Below are 24,151 nucleotides of genomic sequence, written 5' to 3' on the forward strand. Positions count from 1 at the left end.
ACGCTACTTGGAAATGGTTCAAAGTTCTGTCATAAACTGCATTTTATATTTACGTTCCCCGTTGGCTTCAGTACTTTTTGTCAGGAAGTATATTTCCTGATAAGGAATATTACCTTAACTGTGGACCAATGATTTTTTTATATGCAGATTAATGTTAACGTTTAACAAACATCCACATTTCCGCATTTCATGTTTTGGCCACAGGTTTCTATCCTGCTGAGTAAGTTTCTCAGGAACTAAACAGGACAGAATTCTATAAAAAGGAGTGTAGATCAAATATCTCTCACTACTGTGTCATGTATTTCATCATAAAAGTATGGATTCTGCTGCTGACCTTTCCTACAGTAAGTGTTACTACATTTCTATCTTTAAATTGAAATAAAATGCTTGAGTAATTGTTAAAATATCAGCTTTAATTGTATTAAGGTCATTGTTCAAATTAATTGTTTAAAATGCAAACATATTTACATTTTCCTGGATATTGTGTGGTGGGGTTGATCCCTCAGGTTGAGAGTCTCTTGACAGACTAAACTTTGGAAGTGGAGCATAATATGTGAAAGTTATAATTCTTGAGACGTTTGTGTGAACTGAAATGTTGTATGTGGTACGCATTCTTAATTCAGAGATTTTTTTCATTATCTTCGCAACCCTTATCCACGTATGTAATGAAATCAATCGTTCCAAAAGCACCATGTCAAAATACCAGCTTATTGTAACACGCACCAAATGCTGGAGGAACGCAGCAGGTCTGAAATGTTGACTGTACTCTTTTCCATAGATATTGCCTGGCCTGCTGAGTTCCTCCAGCATTTTGAGTTTATTGCTTGGATTTCCAGCATCTTCAGATTTTTTCTTGTTTGTGATAAAATAATCAATGATTAACTTGGACTGGAATGTCTGATTAAGTTCATTAGCAGTATGAAAAACATTTTACACAGCTTGGCAAAGCTTTACTGATCCTTTTGGTCTCTTGTTGGTGTTCAGCAGCATTCTAAAGGCTGAAATATGTGCCTGGGCAGATGATATGCTTGACCCTTCTGCAGAGTGTGATATATGTGAAAGCCCTTCCCCTGCCCATGCCCACCCTCCCTAATTTTTATCTTTGGGTTTTTTCTTAAGGAGTAAGTAAAGGCTCTGCTGAATTCACACCATTTTAATCGTAGAAACCTCTGTACTGATATTCAAAATGTTATCTTTATTTTGATTATGAGTTTGGAAATAAGCACAAACAATCCCCAAATCAAAATAAATGACAACTTTATATATCTCAATTATAATTGTAACAGGTAACATCTAAAAATTTGCAGCAGGATATAATTGAGCCAAAGCAAACTCAAATCAAATCAAGTTTACTTGTCATTCAGTCATATTTGGATACAGGCAAATGAGACAATGTTCCTCTGGGGCCAAGTTGCAAAAACATAGACACACATTCAAAATAGCGAGAAAGAGGAAAAAAAAGAAAATGAATAAAACACATTTTTAGTCCAAAACCCTGAGTAACAAGTCCTGCAAATTGATGGCTGGTGGCAGCCCAGCCTGTAATCCCACTGATCCAACACTTTAGGACAGCACCAACAGGAGAGGCCAGATGCCATGCTAAATGAAAGCCTGCGACAAGAGGCCCACTCCTTGCTCCAATCGAGGCGACACTGCTGCCTCGCTGCCTGTCCCTCTCCACCAAATGAAGGAAGCAGGCTTCCAGCAATCAATGTCCGACAAAGTCTTCTGATCGCAAAAGAATTGAACAAGACAGTCACTCATAGTTTCACTACACGCCGCCTTCATTCCAACTTGAAGGCACCAACTCCATTGCCTCCAGGTAGCAGGCAGTAGCATGATCTGCACCCAGGTCACCTCTTCTCAACCCCATCTGGCAAATCCCTTGGCACGACTTGAATCCTCCTGACTCGTCTCCCTTGGCTGACGGCCCGGACTGATTTGCCTTCTTTGAACAGCTGTCTGGCTCTTACGACACCCTGGCTGGCTACTCCAAACAATGAGCAGCTCACTGATGTGGTAGACCTGTTTTATATGTAGTTATTGGAGTTAAGAATCGTTTTACTATGTATAGAAACACATTAAGCAAAGAAATAAACACCTTTGTCTAACATGAGGAAATCTGCAGTTGCTGGAAATTCAAGCAACACACACAAAATGCTGGTGGAACACAGCAGGCCAGGCAGCATCTATAGGGAGAAGCACTGTCGATGTTTCGGGCCGAGACCCTTCGTCAGGACTGACCTTTGATTGTCTATTGAGATCCTGCTGTGTGTACAAGTGCCGTTGTCTTACCATGAGACCGTCATTACATCAAACACTGTGAAATGGAATCTAAGAAAGATTTTGTTGTGATGCATCTATCCAAGTATTTCACACCACACATCCAATTAACTAAAAAGTTAAAGAGTTTTCTACATTATTATATCAATACAATCATTTTCAAGATGCAGAGGTGGTTAGTTCTGCAGTCATTAATATCCTGTCCCTTGTTCTTGTGTTCATGCAAATTGCTGGCTTTGAGCACTTTGTGTGAGCGATGTAATAGGAGGAACAGAAATAGACAACTACAGAGCATTGAGTTATTAGCAATTAGTGCGATTATACATCGGAGGCTATCTGGGAGGGAAAGGAGGTGATAATGTTAATGTACGTTAGACCTTTTCCACTCAAAACCCATCTAAGCTGTGGACATAATTTAGCTGGATCCTCCTCATTTCTTATACAGCAGCAACAAACTATGGGCAGAGCTGTGAATCATTCTGAAGGCAATGTCTGTCAGGCTAGACTGGTGAACAGGTTAGATGTGATGTTGGAGCCAGGTTGATGTTATCAGATTGGGAAAGACAAAACTAATGCTACGTAGAATGTGGAAGGTCGGTGTCCCTCCCTGAATGTTAGAGGGAATTGCTTATTAAGTTCTGGTTTTGCTGTAGCCCCACACTCCTGATATTTGGTGACACAGAGTGGACATGGCAGAACAATTGAGGAACCTTGTTAGGTCCGCTCCTAGGCCTGGCCGAGGTGGGCAGTTAGAGGTGGAGGTACTGGACTGTTTGAGCTGATTGCCTGCCCCACTTCTGAGGATACATTTGTGCTTGTAGAGGACGCACATAGTGGCTCATAGGAGGTCATAAGCATGACAAGAGGGTCTCCTGTTAGATTCTTGCTCCTCCAGCCCTTTATCTCTTTCACCAATCCAGTCCTGGTCTTTCCTTCACCCCCTACCCTTCTCCCAGTTTCACCTATCATCTGCCACTTTGTACTTCGTCCTCCCCTCCCCCACCTTCTTACTCTGCGTTCTCATCGTTTCTCCCAGTACCAATGAAGAGTCTTGGCCTGAAATGTCAACTGATTCCTCTTTTCCATAGATGCTGCCTGGCCTGCTGAATTGCTCCAGCAATAGTGGAAATACTCTACAAATAAATGCTCATTCTGGGCCTGTTTCTCAAGTGCTACTCACATTAATGATTTATTGTGGAATTAGTAGTTGCTTGGAAAAACAGATTTGAAGAAAACACGAATGTCATTAATATTCTGGAAATGTTAGAAATGCTAGATATGATATATCATGTAGAAGGGATAAGTCAGAAAGAAGAAAGATAGAGTGAAGCAAAATGTGGGTACTAGACATGGAAATATATCTGACTAACCTGACTAGAAGTCACGCTTGTTCTCTACATAAATGCGTAATTACAATTACATTTACTTGTCGTATTCCCCTTGGTCTCCTTTCCTTCAATTTCCCATGCATTTTAGTCTTCAATATCGTCAGAATTTTTATCTTAACCACAACTGATGGAAATAAATTCTCCATTCTCACAACTTCCTGTGTAAAAACATTTTTGGTCTAGTTCCAGATCTCTTTATCCATGAATCTGTTGCTCACGTTCATGACCTCAGCTCAGTTTGAAGCAAACAGTGTGATGGTATTGGGTTTGCAGACCATAAAGTTCTAAACTCAAGTGAAAATCTTAGCCCTCTATAGATAGCTATAGGTACCTTTACTAAAGGGAATTTATATTGTATCCACCTGCTGTTTAAAAGCTAGTTCACTTCCCTGTTTATCCTTCATGGCATGTTTAGTTACCAATACCCAATGTTTGAGCATTGTATCCTAACTTGGAGGATATACTTTCATCTAACTAAGTAGTTTAAAAACAGTTCATTTAAATTCAGTAATGCACATTTAAATTTAGATAAAATTCTTCCAACACTTTTAAAATTCACTGAAAATTTTTATTATATAAAAGATTTTCAAATTGCAATCCAATTCTAAAACACGAAGGATTTCCAAAACACAGGGACAATTTCCTATAAGCTAGCCAATCAGTTGAGATGAATGAATCATCCATCACAGAAATTGAAGGCTGGGGTTAGATTCTAGTCTCCTGTCTTTCTGTCACTCTTCTTGATGTTGTTGGAACATTCCTAATAAGCCTGTCTGCTCTCTGCATGTATGTTGTTTTTCTGCCACTTGGGTGATTTCAAACACATGGTATTTTTCTAGATACCTTTTCATACAAGTGGTCTGAAAGCCATAGGGGATAAAAATTCCCACAATTAATTCTGTGAAGCTGACTCCCTGAGCACACAAACCTTCCAACTATTAATAAATCAGCTATTTCTAAGTTTTAAGTAAGTATTATCAAAGAACACATTTGTTGCCAGATACAACCCTGGAATTCATTTTCTTGTGGGCATACTCAGTAAATCCAAAAACCACAACAGAATCAATGAAAGACCACACACAACAACATGGGCAAACAACGGATGTGCATAAGACAACAAACTGCAAATATAAAAGAAAAAAAAATAATAATATTAAATAAATAAGCAATAAATATTGAGAACATGAGATGAAGAGTCCTTGGAAGCGAGTTCATAGGTCGTGGAAACAGTTTGTGCGAGTGAAATTATCCCAACTGCTTCAAGAGCCTGATGGTTAAAGGGTAATAACTATTCCTGATCCTGGTGGTGTGAGCCCTGAGGCTCCTGTACCTTCTTCCTGATGACAGCAGCAAGAAGAGAGCATCACCTGGGAGGTGGGGTCCACTGATGATGGATGCTTCTTTCCCACAACAGCGCTCCATATAGATGTGCTCAATAGTGAGAGGGCTTTACCCATGATACCCAGTACTTGTAGGGTTTTCTGTTCAATGGTGTTGGTGTTTCCATGCCAGGCTGTGAGACAGCCAGTCAATATATTCTCCAGCACACATCTATAGAAGTTTGTCAAAGTTTTAGATGTCATGCTAAACCTTCACAAACTTCTAAGGAGACCGAGACATTGCTGTGCTTTCTTCGTAATTGCACTTACTGTACATGTTTGGCTCAGGACTGGATCTCTGAAATGATAACACTGAGGAATTTAAAGTTGCTGACCCTCTCCACCTCTGATTCCCTGATGAGGACTGGCTCATGGACCTCTGGTTTTCTTCTCCTGAAGTCAACAATCATCTCCTTGGTCTTGCTGACACTGATTGAGAGGTTGTTGTGGCATTACTCAGGCAGATTTTCGGATTCCCTCTGTATGCTGATTTCTCACCACGTTTGATCTGGTTAACAACTGTGGTGTCATCAGTAAAATTAAATATGGCATTGGAGCTGTACCTGGCCACTCATTCATAAGTGTAAAGCGAGTAGAGCAGGGGGCTAAGTACACAGCCTTGTGTTGCACCTGCTCTGATGGAAATTGTGGAGAAGATGTGCTGCCACTCTAAACCGACTAAGGTCCGCAAGCGATGAAATCAAGGATCCAATTGCACAAGGAGGTATTGAGCCCAATGGGTTTAAGCTTATTGATTAGGTTTTTGAGTAGATGTTAGTATTGAATGCTGAGCTGTAGTTGATAAAGAGAATCCTGAGGTTTGCATCTTTGGTATTCAGCTGTTCCGGGGTTGAGTGAATAGCCAATAAAATAGCCATGGACCCATTGTGTTAGTAGGCAAATTGAAGCAGATCCCAGTTGCTTCTCCGACAGGAGTTGATGTGTTCCATTACCAACCTTTTAAAGCACTTTATTACAATGAATGTAAGTGCTACTGGGTGATAGTCATTAAGGCAGGTTACCATATTCCCACGTTCTTCTTAGGCCCTGGCATATTTGAATGCCGCTTGAAGAAGTTGGGTACCTCAGATTACAGAAGCAAGAGGTTAAAGATACCGGTGAACACTCCAGCCAGTAGATCTGCACAGGGCTTTGGTACTTCACCAGGAACCTCATCTGTGCCGGATGCCTTTTTTGTGAGCTCGCCCTCCTGAGGGATGCCCTCAAATTTGCCTCAGGGACTGAAATCACTGGGTTATCAGGGGCTTGGGAGTTCATGAATGATCCTCCATGTTTTGATGGTCAAAGCCATCAGAAGGCATTGAGCTCATTCGAATGCAAAGCCCTGTTTTCACCGATGTCACTTGATTTCACTTTGTATGATGTAATAGCATTCACAATTGTTGAACATCCTTTATTGATTCATGTTTGGTCCAGAATTGCCATTTTGCCTGTAAGATGGCTTTCTGGAGATCGTACTTGGACACATTGTACCTTAATTAATTTCCAGACCTGAATGCCTCTGATCTGGCCCTCAGCTGAGTGTGGATCTCATGTTTCATCCAGGGCTTCTAGTCAGCGAAGACTCTGAATGATTTTGTGGGGACACACTCATATACAACTGATTTAATAAAGTCTGCAATAATCATGGTGTATACATTCAGATCCACTAATGCGTACTTGAAGACTGCCCAGTCCACAGACTTAAAAGCAATCCATTGCTGCTACTCTGCTTCCTGCCAACACCCCTGTTGTATCTCTGCAGCCTTGATCTCGAGCCTCTGCCTGAATGCAGGTAGAGGAGAGACAGCTAATTGGTCAGATTTCCCGAAATGCAGTCTTGGCTGGAACAGTAGGCATTCCTTATCACAGTACAGCAGTGGTCTTGTGTGTTGGGACCTCTGGTGCTACAGGTTATATGCCGATGGTAATTGGGCACAGATTTCATCAAACACGCCAGGCTGAAATCTCTGACTATGATTTGAAATGTACTGACTTGGACTGGTTCTTGTTTGGTGACAGCAGCATGTACTATCTCAAACTCCTGATTACGGTTAGCTGATGGTAGTATGTAAGCTGCAGTCAGGATCATGGAGAAAGAAGTCTTTTGATAAACAGAATGGTCAGCACTTGATTGTTAGGTGTTCCAGGTCAGAAGAACACTAATATGACAGATCACCACTGAGAGCTGATCATGAACCAATCCCCCGCCCTCCACCCACGCTAACCTTTTGCCTTTTCTGAATCAGTAATTCAGTCCAAACTATGTATTAAGAAGCCTTCAGGTTTGATGGCCAAATATGGCATGCTCAGAGTAAGCCATGTCTTGGTAAAACACAGAATACAACAACTCCTTCCTTATTTCCCTCTGATACTGCAATCTTGCCCTCAGATGTCCAGCCTTGTTCTCCAGAGGTTCCACATTTGCCATCAAGATGTTGGATAGAGTGTTTCAGCCTGGCTTGGAGCCCCCCTCCCACCTCATTTCTGGCCATGTTGATGAGCCTTTGTCCATTTAAAGGAGCTGTACCTGCTTGGCGCATGGCCAAGTGGTTAAGGCATTTGTCTAGTTATCTGAAGGTCGCTAGTTCGAGCCTTGGCTGAGGCTTGTGTGTGTCCTTGAGCAAGGCACTTAACCACACATTACTCTGCGACAACACTGGTGCCCAATGCCCTTCCCTTGGACAACATTGGTGGCATGGAAAGCGGAGATTTGCAACTTGGATGACTGCCGGTCTTCCATAAAAAAACTTTCCAAGGTGCAAATTCATGGTCTATTGAGACTAACGGAGGCCTACACACCTGTTTGCTTTAGATTTAAGTCTTCAGAAGACTGTTGCATCTATAGTTCATTAAGTTGGTACAAAAGTAAATTGCTTAAAGGGAAATTAAATTACATGCTGTGAGAGTAACTCAAAAGAAGTATAATTAAAAGTATTGTACATAGCCCAGAGAACTATTGTACTTGCAGTATTGTACATGGAGAAATAGTAAATTGGATTAGATATTGGCTCAATGGAAGAAGCCAGAGAGTGGTAGTGGAGGATTGCTACTCTGAGTGGAGGCCTGTGACTAGTGGTGAGCCACAGGGATTACTGCTAGGTCCATTGTTATTTGTCATTAATATTAATAATCTGGATGATAATGTGGTAAATTGGATCAGCAAATTTGCTGATGATACAAGGATTGGAGGTGTAGTGGACAGTGAGGAAGGTTTTAAAAACTTACAGAGGGATTTGGACCAGCTGGAAAAATGGGCTGAAAATGGCAGATGGTTTTTAATGCAGACAAGTGTGAGGTATTGCACTTTGGAAAGACAAACCAAGGTAAAACATATAAGGGAAATGGTAGGGCACTGAGGAGTACAGTAGAACAGAGGGATCAAAGAATACAGATACAAAATTCCCTAAAAGTGGCATCACAGGTAGATAGAGTAGTAAAGAGAGCTTTTGGTACATTGGATTTTATAAAATCAAAGTATCGAGTATAAGAGTTGGAATGTTATGGTGAGGTTGTATAAGACATTGGTGAGGCTGAATTTGGAGTATTGTGAGAAATTTTGGTCACCTAATTACAGGAAGGACATTAATAAGTTTGAAAAAGTGCAGAGAAGATTTACAAAGATGTTGCCAGGACTTGAGAAACTTGAGTTACAGAGAAAAATTGAATAGGTTAGGACTTTATTCCCTGGAGTGTAGGAGAATGAGGGGAGATTTGATAGAGGTGTATAAAATTATGATCGGTATAGATAGAGTGAATACAAACAGGCTTTTTCCACTGAGGCCAGGGGAGAAAAAAACCAGAGGAAATGGGTTAAGGGTGAAGGGGGAAAAGTTTAAAGGGAGCATTAGGAGGGGCTTCTTCACACAGAGAGTAGTGGGAGTGAGGAATGAGTTGCCAGATGAAGTGGTAAATGTGGGTTCACTTTTAACACTTAAGAAAATCTTGGACAGGTACATGGATGAGAGGGTTATGGAGGGATATGGTCCAGGTGCAGGTCAGTGGGACTAGGCAGAAAAATGGTTCGGCACAGCCATGAAGGGCCAAAGGGCCTGTTTCTGTGCTGTAATGTTCTATGGTTCTAACATTGCCCTGGTTCACCAGTGCCATCTTGAAAGAAAATATTTTTAATGTGTTAAGTGATAGCATCAAGCAAGCTTCCTTGATATTGTTACGTATTCAGGCAACAATAAATATATGAGTTTGGCAAGGGTTTTTTTATAACAAACAACACGTTTATTAAACACAGAAAACAAACCCCCCAAAAGTAAACAAACACTAACGTAACCGGAAACAACTGCTGTGCGGCAGCCCAAACGGTTCTTAAAGCGATATTGCAAAAACAGTTCTTTAAAGTGGTATTGCCAAAAGTTCGATATGCTCACAGTCCATTCAAAAGGAAAGACTTTATAAGACGATGTAAGTTCTCTTTCACGTCGCTTGGCTTCGATCCCCAACGTCGAACTTCCCAAGAAGAATTTATGAAACGAAATGGCTTAAAGGCACTGACCTTTCCTTCCTCTCTACCTTCAATCCTTTCTGGTAAAACCCAGGGATTAACACGAAGATAGTCAACGAAATCCTTCCAAATAAGGATCAAACAAAGGTCGAAGCCCATTTCACCATAGAAAGTGATTCTCCTCGATCTTTAACTCCCGAACTTTGAACTTCACTCTCCACTAATTTCTCGAACTAGCAGAATCGTAAAGAACCTGCTGGCAATGACCTTTTAAACTTTAGGCATTAGATAAAAACTTCATCCTTCAACTAAACTGCATCATCACTTTAAACACACAGTGGCATGAAGTCAACTTGGCAAATCCAGCCACGAACTACCCCTCCTCACAGGGTGGGGTCTATCTTTTATAACCTGTAAAAAAAACCTGTCACATGATCTCTACTGGCGGAAAAATGACGTCACTCCACCATCACAAGACCACTACCTCAAGTCCAGTATAACTTCAACCCCAGTCACGTGACAAGGGCACCACTGTCATGTGTCACGAGTACGTAACAATTTAAATAACATAGCCAACATTGTCTGCTTTGATACAAGCCCAACTAACATAACTCATTGGCTTACATTGCATCCTTGAATAGTAAGCATCCTGGCTTGAAAGGCAGTGCTGTTTATTTGCAAAGCTGTCCTTTTTTCTTCAGACTGATTATTGTTTTCTATTTACATTAAGAACTGATGACTGGCTCCCGTTTATGACAAGAAGCTAAACAAAGAATATTGGTTGGATGTCTAACCTACTTAAGAACAACACCTTGATCTCTAGTAGTTCAGAACTGCTGTGTTTAGCAACCTGTGCTTGGCAAAATCCATCACAGCATTAGTTTTTGTTCGATCCCGCCCTTTCACAACTTTAAGCACTTTCATCAAAACATCATGTTAACTGTGTTGTTCCAATGTAAAGTTCTTTATTCATATTTCCACATGTAATGATGCATGTCAATGTATCTACATTGCAAGTGCCATCATTAAGTACAATAATTGTTTAGAAGTAATTTTGGGTTCCATTTTTACTCCAAAGACTTAAATATGACTCTTTAAGTTTGAATCCAGAACTGATGGACTTACGCAAAACACAATTCACTGCCAATTATGCCATTATTTTGGATATGATGTTAATCTGCTTTCTCAGCCTCCATGAGATTAAAAAAATCCTGCAGCACTACTTCAAATGTGTAACCCCTGTCTTCTTTCCATTTATTATTTCTTAGCCGACATAGAAAATATCTATTATCCAGTCCTCATCACTTTGCTGCTCATGGAAATCCGTTGTGTTTAAATTGATCATGTTTCCAACATTACAAAGTGGATTAAAAACGATTCCACCAGAATGATAGATCTTCAGCCTGATATAATAACTGCTTCTCTTTCTGCTTGACCAACAGTGTTTCTGTTTTGATATAAAATTTCCAACATCGGCATCTTTTTGATTTACAAAGTTTTGTATTAAACATTGGGGTGGCAAGTACATTTTATTAATTTGTTTCAACATCCTTTCAGTCATAAAATTAATACTGCACACAATGCTCTTAACCAGTACATTAATTGTTTACAGAGGCTCATTACTAATTCTTGACATTTTTGTTTTATGCCCCCTGCGATAATCCTAGAATTCTTCCAGAACTGTGTAGCATTATCAACTTCTGTAGTTATTGACTGCCTCCATTAGTTTGCAAAGGGCACATTAAACCTAGAGTGAAAATACAACTCACAATATTTGTTACTATGGGGAACAGCACCATAATTTATCCAGTGAAGTAAAATGATAAGTGTTAACCAATTTTAATGAAAGTGTCTGGAAATTAACTGGAAATCTAAGAGTGTGGTAAGTGAAATGACTTTCTGTTAGTTCTATTGAGTGGTTGGTATCATATTAAATTATTCCAGAATAAAACGTGAAACAAGTATAAAATGATTTGAGAATGTTGTATCTAAAGGGCAAAAAATTTAATTTCAGAACTTTGCCATACAAACTGAAGATTTGGGGCCTGTGATATTACGTCGCCAGAAGAGGACGTGGGTTCTAGGTAGTATTGATATCACTGAAGAAGATGAGGGGCGCTTCCCCAAAGATGCAGTCAAAGTAAGTCAGTATTTGCTACAAAGTTCTTTATAGGGGATTACAGTTACAATGTTGCATTCACCAAAGTGTTGCCATTGTTAATCATCCAAACATTTTTCTTAATTTAATCAGAAATTTATTAGCCCCCATGTTTACTCTAGAAAGGGAAGTTTTAACCTACAGCTTATTTTTTAAATTATATCTCATTGATTCAAAGTGAGCATTCTATCCATTAACTTCAGCCTGCTTTTAGCTTTTATATTTTGTTGCTTTTCTTACCATTGGCTCTGTGAGGTAACAGACTGCTCAATTTAGGAATTGCCTGCTCTGAAAACTACTTTGTTACAATTAGTTTTCATTTTGTTTTTGTAAGACTAGAGAGATTTTAAGTTTTTATGACGATGGTTGAAAAAGATGTGGATTTGAACTGAAATAATTTGTAGTCTTCCTTCACTTATGTTTTAGATACACCATATCAAGACAGCTGAAGAGAAACTAACATTCAGGTTAAAAGGAAATGGAACTGAGAATGACTTGTTTTATCTGGACGAAGGGAGAAATATAATAATGGTTTCACGCAAGATTGATCGTGAAAAAACTCCAGTATTTAGGGTAAGTTTTGACTTTATTTTCATCTGTTTTTGTTTACTGAATTTCATGGTGTTAAATTGCTGTGACAGAAAATAAGATTTAAATAATGAGAGTTAAAATCGTACAGAGCAAACCTCCACAAAACTTCATCTGAGCAGTGACACAAATTTCCACTTTATTAGAGAACGTGCAAGTCCCCTCAAGTTAATGGTACCATCTTAAAGCAAGATGATAAACTAAACATACATTTGAACTAATGATTAGAGACATTTGAACTAACAATTAGTTCAAATATCAATAAGTGAGTTAATATTTATTTATATTATTACTATTTATAGACACTGCATGTTAACAGTCCCTTCTGGTCCAATGAGCCTGTGCTCCAATTACACCCATGTGATCAGATAGACAGACAGGCATACTTTATTGATCCTGATGGAAATTGGGTTTCATTACAGCTGCACCAACCACAAATATAGCAATATAAAACCATAAATAATTAATAATAATAAGTTAATTATACCAAGTGGAAGTAAGTCCAGGACCAACCTATTGGCTCAGGGTGTCTGACACTCCAAGGGAGGAGTTGTAAAGTTTGATGGCCACAGACAGGAATGACTTCGTATGACGCTCAGTGTTACATCTTGGTGGAATGAGTCTCTGGCTGAATGTACTCCTGTGCCTAACCAGTACATTATGGAGTGGATGAGAGTCATTGTCAAAGATGGCTTGCAACTTGGACAGCATCCTCTTTTCAGACACCACCGTCAGAGAGTCCAGTTCCACCCCCACAACATCACTGGCCTTACGAATGAGTTTGTTGATTCTGTTGGTGTCTGCTACCTTCAGCCTGCTGCCCCAGCACACAACAGCAAACATGATAGCACTGGCCACCACAGACTCGTAGAACATCCTCAGCATTACCCGGCAGACGTTAAAGGACCTCAGTCTCCTCAGGAAATAGAGACGGCTCTTGTAGACACTTCTTGTAGACAGCTTCTGTGTTCTTTGACCAGTCCAGTTTATTGTCAATTCATATCCCCAGGTATCTGTAATCCTCCACCATGTCCACACGACCCCTTGGATGTAAACACTGGTGCCTTAGCCCTCCTCAGGTCCACCACCAGCTTCTTAGTCTTTTTCACATTAAGCTGCAGATGATTCTGCTCGCACCATGTGACAAAGTTTCCCACCATAGCCCTGTACTCGGCCTCATCTCCCTTGCTGATGCATCCAACTATGGCAGAGTCATCAGAAAACTTCTGAAGATGGCAAGACTCTGTGTTGTAGTTGAAGTCCAAGGTGGAGATGGTGAAGAGAAAGGGAGACAGAACAGTCCCCTGTGGAGCCCCAGTGCTGCTGACCACTCTGTCTGACACACAGTGTTGCAAGCGCACATACTGTGGTCTGCCAGTCAGGTAATCAATAATCCATGACACCAGGGAAGCATCCACCTGCATCACTGTCAGCTTCTCTCCCAGCAGAGCAGGGCGGATGGTGTTGAATGCATTGGAGATGTCAAAAAACATGATCCTCACAGTGCTCACCGGCTTGTCCAGGTGGGCGTAGACAATTAACTTAGGAACCTGTACATTGTTGGAAAATGAAAAGCAGGAGCACCCAGAGGAAACCGACGTGGACATGGGGTGAATGTACAAACTTCTTACAGACAGTGGTGGACTTGAGTCCAGGCTTCTGATGCTGTATCAGTGACCCACTAACCACTATGCTCCTGTGCCACTGCCTTGAGCAATAGATATGGAGAAAGAGTTTTGTAAGAGTAATGGTGAGCATAGAACTACCGGATTATCGTAACATCTCAATTAGTTAATTTGTACCATGTGTAGGTGAAGAAGTCTTCTCTCCTACTTCATCTGCAATACTGGACTGGTGGACCCCTGAATGAATAAAATTCAAAACAGAATAATTTTTGGTTTTGGTTACATTATAAGTGAGTTATTTTATATTTTAAATTATCTTTATATTCAGTTATATGTTAGTGCTTTCAGTGCAACTACACATAAGAAAATAGGTCAAGATCTGATGTATGAAGTCCGGGTGAAAGACATCAACGATAATTCACCAATCTTCAATCAATCTAAATACGAAGTAGAAATACCAGAAAGTACACCTGTGGGTGAGTAACTTTAAATTAATTCTTTGATATTAAAAAATTAGGGCAAAGACAAAGGAGGATGACTGAAGAGGAGAAAAAATGTAACTGTAAAGCTTTGACCAGCATTTACCAATGGAATGATGTAAAGAGTCACCAGTATACTCCCAATACAGCTTGTTGTTTTCATTTAAAGATGCTTATACTCGCAAATCAGGTCCAAGCTAATTGCCACAGATGGGTGAAAAAATAGCCTCAGGAAGGACTGTGCTAAACCAGCCATCAGATGCCATGGGGAATTAAGGTTCTCACCGGTCATAGCACTGATGCAGCTGATGCTTTAAAGTTGCCGGTGAGCCAATGAAATGTAATGCATTGATCCACCATGAAATGATTCTAAAGGGTACAAATTTAAGAACAAAATACTGCATTTGAAAATATGGTTTCTTTTCATCTTTTCCAAATAGTTTTGCATTGATGTCATAATTAAAAATACTAAATTTATGAAGTTAAGTTAAAATTGGATCAGCCATGATAAAATGGCAGAGCAGACAGGATGGGCCAATTGGCCTAATTGGAAGGAAACAATATTAATTAACTCAAATCAAATGATAGTAGCGGGCGAATGATCCCCACCTTTTCTCAAAATCAAATCGAGGATTGAAAGTTCAACTTCTGATTTTCTCCAAACTAAGGCAAAACATCACCTGAGAGAACTATTGTATCAAAGTAGGAGCAGAAACATCTTTCCATTTCAACAAAATAGCCATTCTGGCCAATAATGTAACAAATGCAATTGCATGTTGGTCTGATGGAGAAATACCATGAACGTATTGAGGGACTATACCAAATAAAACTGTCAATTTATTAGGTTGTAAATTAGTTTTTAAAACTTTAGAAATTGTAGAGAAAATAGACTTCCAAAAATGTTTCAGTGCAGAACACGGCCAAAACATATGTGTCAATGTAGCTGTCTCGGTTTTACATCTGTCACACTGAATATCAATATTAGAAAACAGCTTAGCCAGTCTCTTCTTAAATAGTAATGATGTACAATTTTAAATTGAATTAGAGAGTGATTGGCACAGATCAAAGAAGAGTTAACCAGCTTCAAAATCCCCAACCAATCTTTTGTTATCAGGGTCATGTTAAGCTCTCTCTCCTAATCTTGCTTAATCTTAAGTGAAAGGTAATTGTGCTGTTGTAACAATAAATTATAAATTTTCCCAATAAAACCCTTCACTAATGGATTCATTTTTAAATAATATCCAACAGGTCAGAATCTTGTATATATGGAAAATTACTTAAGTATTTTTGTAAGAAGTGTCTGACTTGAAGATATTGCAGGAAATGTGAATATGAGAGAGAGTATTTAGTAACTAATTTCTCAAAAGACATCAATTGGCCATCCTGGAACAGATCCATGAAGGAATAAATCCCTTTATTCCTCTAAAAAAGAAAAGTAGGATCACTTAATGAAGGTTTAAATAAATAATTTCAATAAATTAAACTAAAAAGTTTAAGATTTAAAAAGTTGTGAAACTGGAACCAAATTTGTAATGACTGCTTAATCACAGGATATGAATTTAAATTAGTAATTTTGGCCGGTTGTACAGGTAAAGAAGCTCCTAATAATGAAGTTAAAACTGTCTCACAGCATTCAATTCCAAATCAGCCCAAGGCAGTTGTTCATCTCTATCAGCCCAATATAACCAAAAACACATATAATGTATATTGACTGCCCAATAATCCATTCTTAAATTAGGCAAAAGAAGACCTTCATCTTTTTAAAATTTTTGTAAATGATATTTGCCAACTCTTGGTCTTTTATTATTCCAAACAAAAGATGAAATAATAGAGTCAACCTGATCGAAACTCTTCTTCGTTAAAAAATGGGGATATTTTGAAATACATTAAAAAATTTTGGTAAGATCATCATTTTAACTGCATGGATTTGGCCAACTAACAAAAGTGTAAGTGGATTCCATCTACAAAATAAAATCCACTAAAGGAACCAAATTTGCTTCATAAAGGTCTTTATGATTTTTAGTGATAATAATACCTAAATATTTGAATGAGTCTGTAACTCTAAAAGGAATGTCATCATATATAGGAGCAGCACACACAAAATGCTGGTGGAACACAGCAGGCCAAGCAGCATCTATAGGGAGAAGCGCAGTCGACGTTTCGGGCCGAGACCCTTCGTCAGGACTAACTGAAAGGAATGATAGTAAGAGATTTGAAAGTAGTGGAGGGAGGGGGAAATGTGAAATGATAGGAGAAGACCGGAGGGGGTGGGATGAAGCTAAGAGCTGGAAGGTGATTGGTGAAAGTGATACAGAGCTGGAGAAGGCAAAGGATCATGGGACGGGAGGCATCAGGAGAAAGAAGGGAGGGGGGGAGCACCAGAGGGAGATGGAGAACAGACAAACAACGAAAGATGTCAGGGATGGGGTAAGATGGGGACGAGGGGCATTAACGGAAGTTAGAGAAGTCAATGTTCATGCCATCAGGTTGGAGGCTACTCAGCCAGTATATAAGGTGTTGTTCCTCCAACCTGAGTTTGGATTCATTTTGACAATAGAGGAGGTCATGGATAGACATATCAGAATGGGAATGGGACGTGGAATTAAAATGCGTGGCCACTGGGAGATCCTGCTTTCTCTGGTGGACAGAGCGTAGGTATTCAGTGAAATGGTCTCCCAGTCTGCGTCAGGTCTCACCAATATATAAAAGACCACACCGGGAGCACCGGACGCAGTATACCACACCAGCCGACTCACAGGTGAAGTGTCGCCTCACCTGGAAGGACTGTCTGGGGCCCTGAATGGTGGTGAGGGAGGAAATATAAGGGCAGGTGTAGCACTTGTTCCGTTTACAAGGATAAGTGCCAGGAGGGAGATTGGTGGGAAGGGATGGGGACGACGACAAATGGACAAGGAAGTTGCATAGGGAGCGATCCATGCGAAAAGCAGAAGGGGGGGGGGAGGGAAAAACGTGTTTGGTAGTGGGATCCCGTTGGAGGTGGCAGAAGTTACGGAGAATTATATGTTGGACCTGGACGCTGGTGGGGTGGTAGGTAAGGACAAGGGGAACCCTATCCCGAGTGGGGTGGCGGGTGGATGGGGTGAGGGCAGATGTGTGGGAAATGGGAGAGATGCGTTTGAGAGCTGATTTGATGGTGGATGAAGGGAAGCCCCTTTGTTTAATATAGGAAGCCATCTCCTTCGTCCTGGAATGAAAACCCTCATCATGAGAGCAGATGTGGCGGAAATGGAGGAATTGTGAGAAGGGGATAGCCTTTTTGCAAGAGACAGGGTGGGAAGAGGAATTGCATTGGCGCTGCCTCTTGCACACATGCTGAGCTCGTCGACTTGATTAACTTTGCCTCCAACTTTAGGTTCACAAAGAGCAATAGCCAAGAGTTCCAGCACCAAATTAAATAACAAAGGACTTAACGGACATCCTTGTCTTGTACCCCGCGAAGGCCGAGAAAAGGAGATCTGTAATTGTTAGTAATAACAGTAGCAATAGGGCTTTTATATATCATTCTAATCCACTCATTAAAATTAATACCAAAGCCAAATTTCTCTAAAACACTAAATAAGTATTTCCATTCAACTCTGTCAAATGCCTTTTCAGCATCAAGAGAGACAACACATTGGGGAATCTTAGAAAAGGATGAATATATAACATTTAACAATCTCTGAATATTAGAGAAAGAATAACAGCCCTTTACAAAACCTGTTTGGTCTTGAGAGATAATTTTAGCTATATGTTCTCCAGCCAATTAGCCATTATTTTGAGAGAATTTTAGCATCCACATTTAATAAAGATATAGGTCTATATGAAGCAGAGTCAGTAGAATCTTTATCTTAAGAATTAAAGAAATAGAAGCTTCATAAAATGTGGGAGGTAACTCTCTTATCAAAAAAGAATCTTTAATTGTTTCCAACATATATGGAGAGACCAATTTTTCAAATTTTTTATAAAATCCTACAGAATAACCATCCCGTCCAGGAGCTTTATCAGATTGCATTAAAATAATAGCTTTCTGCATTTTGCTTTCAGAAATAAGAGTATCAAGAGTTTGTTGATCTTCAACCAAAATTCAAGGAACATCGATCTTTTGTAAAAGGGCATTCCTTTTAGAAGAATCAACTGGAAACTGAGATTTATAAAGTTCAATATAGAAACCTTGAAAAATTTTATTAATATCTTCATAATTACATGCTAAACTACCATCTCCCTTACGAATATTTAGAATTTGTCTTTTAGCTCTAGGTTCTTTTAATTGAGATGCTAATAGCTTATTATTTTTATCTCCAAACACATAAAATTGACTTTTCAATTTAAACAAATTTCTTTCAATAGGACAGGTTAATAATAAATTATATTGTGATTGGAGTTCATTTCTTTGTTTGAATATATCAATGTTAGGAGAGATTGCATAAATATTATCCAAGTCTTCTATTTGTTTGGAAATCTTATCTAACTCTACTTTTGTCTGTTTCTTAAGCTTAGCTGAATAGGAGATTATCTGATCATCAAATATGCTTTAAATGTATCCCATATAATCAATTTCGACACATCTCCCATATTATTAAAAAGAAAAAAATCTTTTATCTGAGTCTCAACAAATTTGATAAAGTCTGAACTCTGCAATAAATTTTCCGGAAAACGCCAAGGCAAATTTCAATAGCGACATCATTCAATTCAAATGTTAAACTTAAAGGCACATGACCGGAGAGAGCTACAGCATTATTTTCACATTTCTGGACTTTGAACAAAAATTGGGAATCAACTATGAAGTAATCGATTCTCAAATACTTTTGTGAACATGTGAAAAGAAGAATAATCTCTATCATTAGGATGTAAATGTCTCCAAATTTCAACCAGGCCAAAATCAATTAAAAAAAAGTTAATAAATGATGCAGAACGACTCGAAGCCACTGATTGGTAGAACTCTTGTCAATCAAAGGATTTAAACAGCAGTTAAAATCACCACCTATTAACAACATATATTCATTTAAATCTGGGAATAAAGTAAATATATTTTTAAAAAAAGAAGGATCATCTACATTTGGTCCATATAGTTTAACCAGAACAATTTCTCTATTGTTCCTTTAACAATTAAAAATCTACCATTAATATTTGACACAATGTCTTCTTGGATAAATAAAATACTAGATTTAATAAAAATAGATACTCCCTTTGTTTTGTTTTGACAGTGTGAAATTGAAGGCCCTTACACATTTAAAAAAATCTATTTTGATTGCCCGTATTTATATGCGTTTCTTGAACAAAAATTATGTTGGGTTGGAATTGATTAATAATTTCAAAAGTCTTCTTTCCCCTAATAGGATGATTCCAACCAAATACATTCCAACTTATAACATTTATCTGTTTAATTGCCATAGAAGAAATTTTATTTTATTTAACACATAGATACACACATACCAGCGCAGGCGAATCAAAACTGACAGTGATAAGTATAACCATATACAAAATACGCATGCTCCGTAACTCCGTAATGGGAAAAATTACAAAATAGAAAACTAAAATTAATCTTACAATTAATCGTATAAATCAAAACTATCCCCAATCCTCCCACCACTCCAAAAGGCCTGAAATTCAGCAAAAAAAGGCCGAAATGCCTCCACATAGAGTAAAAAAAGAGAGAGACTCTGCAAGCTGCCCATTTTATAATTGTGGTTTTAAAAAGCTTTCCTTAATTCCTCCCCCCAGTTACAGAAAAAAGACAACATATGGCTCTAAAATAGATAAACCCTGCAAAGGAAAAAAAACATTTTGCTAAATATAAAAAGCCAAATACTACAAAGCAACACACCACCATATCAGGTCATCTTAACTGGTTCTTCTGCCCACTTACAGGCCTTGCTTCTAACTGATATATATGCAATTTAAATATCAATTTGCTTTAATGCCTTCCACTACTTTACGGAGTATTATTGTGCTGAAACAATGAACACTGGTGAGGCTGGGTATTCATTAAAACATGGAACAGATTCCCAACTGAAACAGTTAATACAAGAGGGCAGAATTTTACGGTTATCAGAAGAAAGTATAGGGATTTCAGAGATGCTTTTTTCATAGACCAGTGGGTACATGGTAAGATCTATCATAGATAGTCATAGAGACAGACACAACAAAGACATTCAAGAAACTCCTAAATAGGCTCATAGTAAAAGACAGATGGAATTCTCAACAGGACAAAAGCATTTGATTAATCATAAAGAAGACTGAAACATAAGCAACATGGGACAATGGCCAGCACTGTTCAGTTTTTCTCTACAGCATCTAGTTCCCCATATCCAACATAAAAGTTCAGAGAAAGAAATATTTATACGTAATCCTTAAAAGCAACTGAGGAATGCAAAAACAATCTCCAAGGATGCCAAAACAAAAAAAAATAAACAAAGGAGAAAAATACCTATGTAATCTCTAATGAAAAAAAATCAGCAACATTTTCCATTTAACTGACACGCCCAATGAAAAACATTTTTTAAAAATGAATTATCTATCGACTAAGCACTCTCAACTATATATATAAGTAAAAAATCTTATGAGCTATGGAAACTATCACTTAATGAAAAAAAGGGGATAAAAACAAATAAATCAAACAATCTGTTAGTTGTCTTAATTCACTCAGTAGATCAAGCAGATTTCAGAAAAGTCATTCATCATTCACATCGGAAATTTCACATCATCTTTAAATGGTTGATGGATCAAAGGACATCTTAAACAAATTAGAAACAAAATTTCTTCTTATCTCAATCATCAATAGATAAGTCCTTATTTTGAAACTGCAGCCAATGGGAATTAAATCATGCAATCTACTTGTGAAGTCTCTTAAAGATTTTGTACATTTGAAAGAGATAACTTTTGAATGTGAGTTTCGGTTCAGTTTCTTTACGTGACAAACCTGTGATCCTTGGAATCAGTCTGTGAAATTTCACGTACTTAATTGTAATTTCTTGCATAGGGAGACCATTTGGAGTGGGAGGGAAACAATCTAGTTATTGTGGTCCAAGTGAATACGAACAACATAGATAGGACAAGAAAGTAGGTTCTGCCTAGGGAATTTGAGCATCTAGGGTTTAAATGAATTTGTAAAATCAAAAAAGTAATAATTTCTCTGTAGTGTCATCTGAGCCATGTGTCAATAGGCACAGGGTTAGTAACATCAAGGAACTAAATATTTGGCTCAAAAACTGATGGAAGTGTGTTTAAATTTGTTGGACAGTGGCTTCAGAATTGGAGAAAGGCGGAGGTAGTCCAATGGGATGGACCCCACCGGAAAGAACCATGCTGAGGCCAGGGTTGTAGTGAATCCCATATCTAGGGCAATGAATAGGGTTTTAAACTAAATAATAGGAGGTGGGGGTAGGTTGAATAGCTTAAAAAAGTATGGATAAAGTAGAAGGGAAAGAGAGTGCAGGAGAAGTGACTGAAATCTCCAGAATAAAGAATAAGACAAAAAAATTTTGAAAGGGATAAGAATTTAAGCCGAGGCAACATGGAGATAAAACGGAGAAGGGCAGGAAGTACAGGACTGAAAGTGTTATATTTGATATAATATACAATATATAATATACAAATATATTTGATGCAATATATAAAATAAAGTATTTTGTAGTGCAGTTAGAAAGTGGCGGGTAAGACATTTGTCCATCGCAGAGTCATGGTTGAGAAAGAACATAGCTGAGAGCTTAATATTCAGGGATGCACATGATATTGAAGGGAAATAAGGTAGCCACTGGTTATATGGTGGCTTTGTTGCTAAAAAATGAGATTGAAATCTGAGAAAGAAGTGACAGAGAATCAGAAGATGTAAAATCCTTGTGGTAGAGATAAGAAACTCTAAAGGTAAAAATATCCAGATGGAAGTTATGTCCAGGGTTCCGAGCAGTAGCTAGGATATAGGGTACAAATGACAATAGGAGATTGAAAAGGCATGTAAAAAAGGGCAATGATATGAAGGTTGGTGGATTGAGGATTTCAGTATGCAGATAGATTGGAAAAATTAAACTGGTACTGGATCCCAAGAGTAAGAATTTGTAGAATATCTATGAGGTGGCATTTTTACAGCAGCTTGTTTTCAAGTGTTTTAGGGAAAAGGCAATTCTGGATTGGGTGTTGCATAATGAACCAGATTTGATTAGGGAGATTAAAATAAAATAAAACCTTAGGAAGAAGTGATCATTACATGATACAATTTCCCCTGCGGATTGAGAGGGAGAAGCTAAAATTCGATGTTTCGGTATTAGAGTTGAGTGAAGGTAACTCAGAAGCACCAGAGAGGAGTTGGCCAAAGCTGATTGGAAGGAGCTCTAGCAGGGATGACAATAGAGTAGAAATGGCTGGAGTTTCAGGAGTAATTCAAGATCAGTTCACCAAAAAGTTGAAGCATTTTAAAGAAGGATAAGGCAATGTGGCTGACAAGGGAAGTCAAAGAGAACATTAAAGCAAAAGACAGGGTATTCAGTATAATGGGAAGCTGGAAAATTGGGAAAAATATAAAAACTCTAGGAAACAACTAAAGAAGCAAAAATGAAAGAAGGGATAAAGTATGAAGGGAAGCTAGCCAATAATGTAAAAGTTGATACCAAAACAAAGGCAAGACTGGGCAAATGGCCTCTGGTAGATGACATTGGAGAGGTAGTAATGAGGAACAAATAAATGAAGGATGAAATGAAAAAGAATTTTGCATCATTCTTCACTTGGAAGGCACCAGCAGCATACCAGAAGTTCAAGTGTCATTGGGTGGAAGTTAATATTATTAAGGATAAAGATGTTTGGGAAGTAGGAAACTCTAAAGGTTGATAAGTCACTGGCCAGATGGACTACACACTAGTGTTCTGAAAGAGGTAGCTGAAAAGATTGTAGAGGCATTAGTAGACATCTTTCAAGAATCTGGAATGGTTCCACAGGACTGGAAAATCACAAATGTCACTCAGTTTATAAGAAGGAAGGAAGGCAAAGGGCAGAAAGCGATAGACCATTTAACCTAACTTTAGTGGTTGGCAAGATGTTAGCTTCAATCATTAACAATGTTTTGGGGAACAAAGACAATTAAGCACCATAACAAGCTCAATAAAATAGGCTGATGTCAGCAGGGTTTCCTTAAGGGGAAAGTTTGGTTGAGTTCTTTGAAGAAATACAGGAGCATTAGGATAGACAAAGGAAAGTCAATGGATATTGTATTCTTGGATTTCCAGAAGGCCTTTGACAAGGTGCTGCACATGAGGCTGCAAAACGATAAGAGCTCATAGTTTTACAGGAAAGACATTGGCTTGGTTAGAAGATTGGCTGACTGACAGAAGGCAAAGAGTGGGAAAAAAGGGGGTCTTTTCAGTTTGCCAGTGACCTTTGCTGTTCTGCATGGGTTGCTGTTGGGTCTCTACATTTCACAGTATCCACTAATGATCTGGATGATGAAATTGTGGCTAAGTTTATGAATGAAACAAAGATACATGGAGGGCCAGATAATATTGAGAAGCAAGCAGACTGTTGCAGACTTGGGCTTGGGCTTGGATTTCTAGCTGAATGAGCCCACACTGCCCAATTACACACACGTGACCAACTAATCTACTAACCTAAATGTCTCTGGTAGAATGAATAAAGGTACAGTCTATTTTCTAAACAGGGAGCAAATTACACCATCGGGGTTGCAAAGAAACTTAGGAGTCCTCGTGCAGGATTCAACAGTAGGGTGTCAATAGGAAGGAAGACAACTGCAATCTTAGCATTTATTTCAAGAGGACAAAGATATATAATCAAGGATGAAACATTTAA

At 38.6% G+C, this 24,151-nt stretch overlaps 1 protein-coding gene across 2 annotated transcripts in view; it reads left to right on the forward strand.

Annotated features, from left to right (window-relative positions):
* Nucleotides 1-204: 204 nt before the first annotated feature.
* LOC132399783 (cadherin-like protein 26) overlaps nucleotides 205-24,151 on the forward strand; it is an 81,787-nt gene continuing 57,840 nt past the window's right edge. The window contains exons 1-4 of one of the 2 annotated variants that reach the window (XM_059980519.1): nucleotides 205-344; nucleotides 11,524-11,649; nucleotides 12,094-12,240; nucleotides 14,209-14,356. In XM_059980519.1, the coding sequence (XP_059836502.1) occupies nucleotides 297-344; nucleotides 11,524-11,649; nucleotides 12,094-12,240; nucleotides 14,209-14,356 (469 nt within the window). In that variant the 5' untranslated portion in view covers nucleotides 205-296. Of the gene's footprint in view, nucleotides 345-11,523; nucleotides 11,650-12,093; nucleotides 12,241-14,208; nucleotides 14,357-24,151 lie in introns of those variants that run through there. The other variant, XM_059980520.1, reaches the window with a different exon arrangement.

This window comes from Hypanus sabinus, chromosome 9 (assembly GCF_030144855.1).
Source record: "Hypanus sabinus isolate sHypSab1 chromosome 9, sHypSab1.hap1, whole genome shotgun sequence".
Classification (NCBI taxonomy): domain Eukaryota; kingdom Metazoa; phylum Chordata; class Chondrichthyes; order Myliobatiformes; family Dasyatidae; genus Hypanus; species Hypanus sabinus.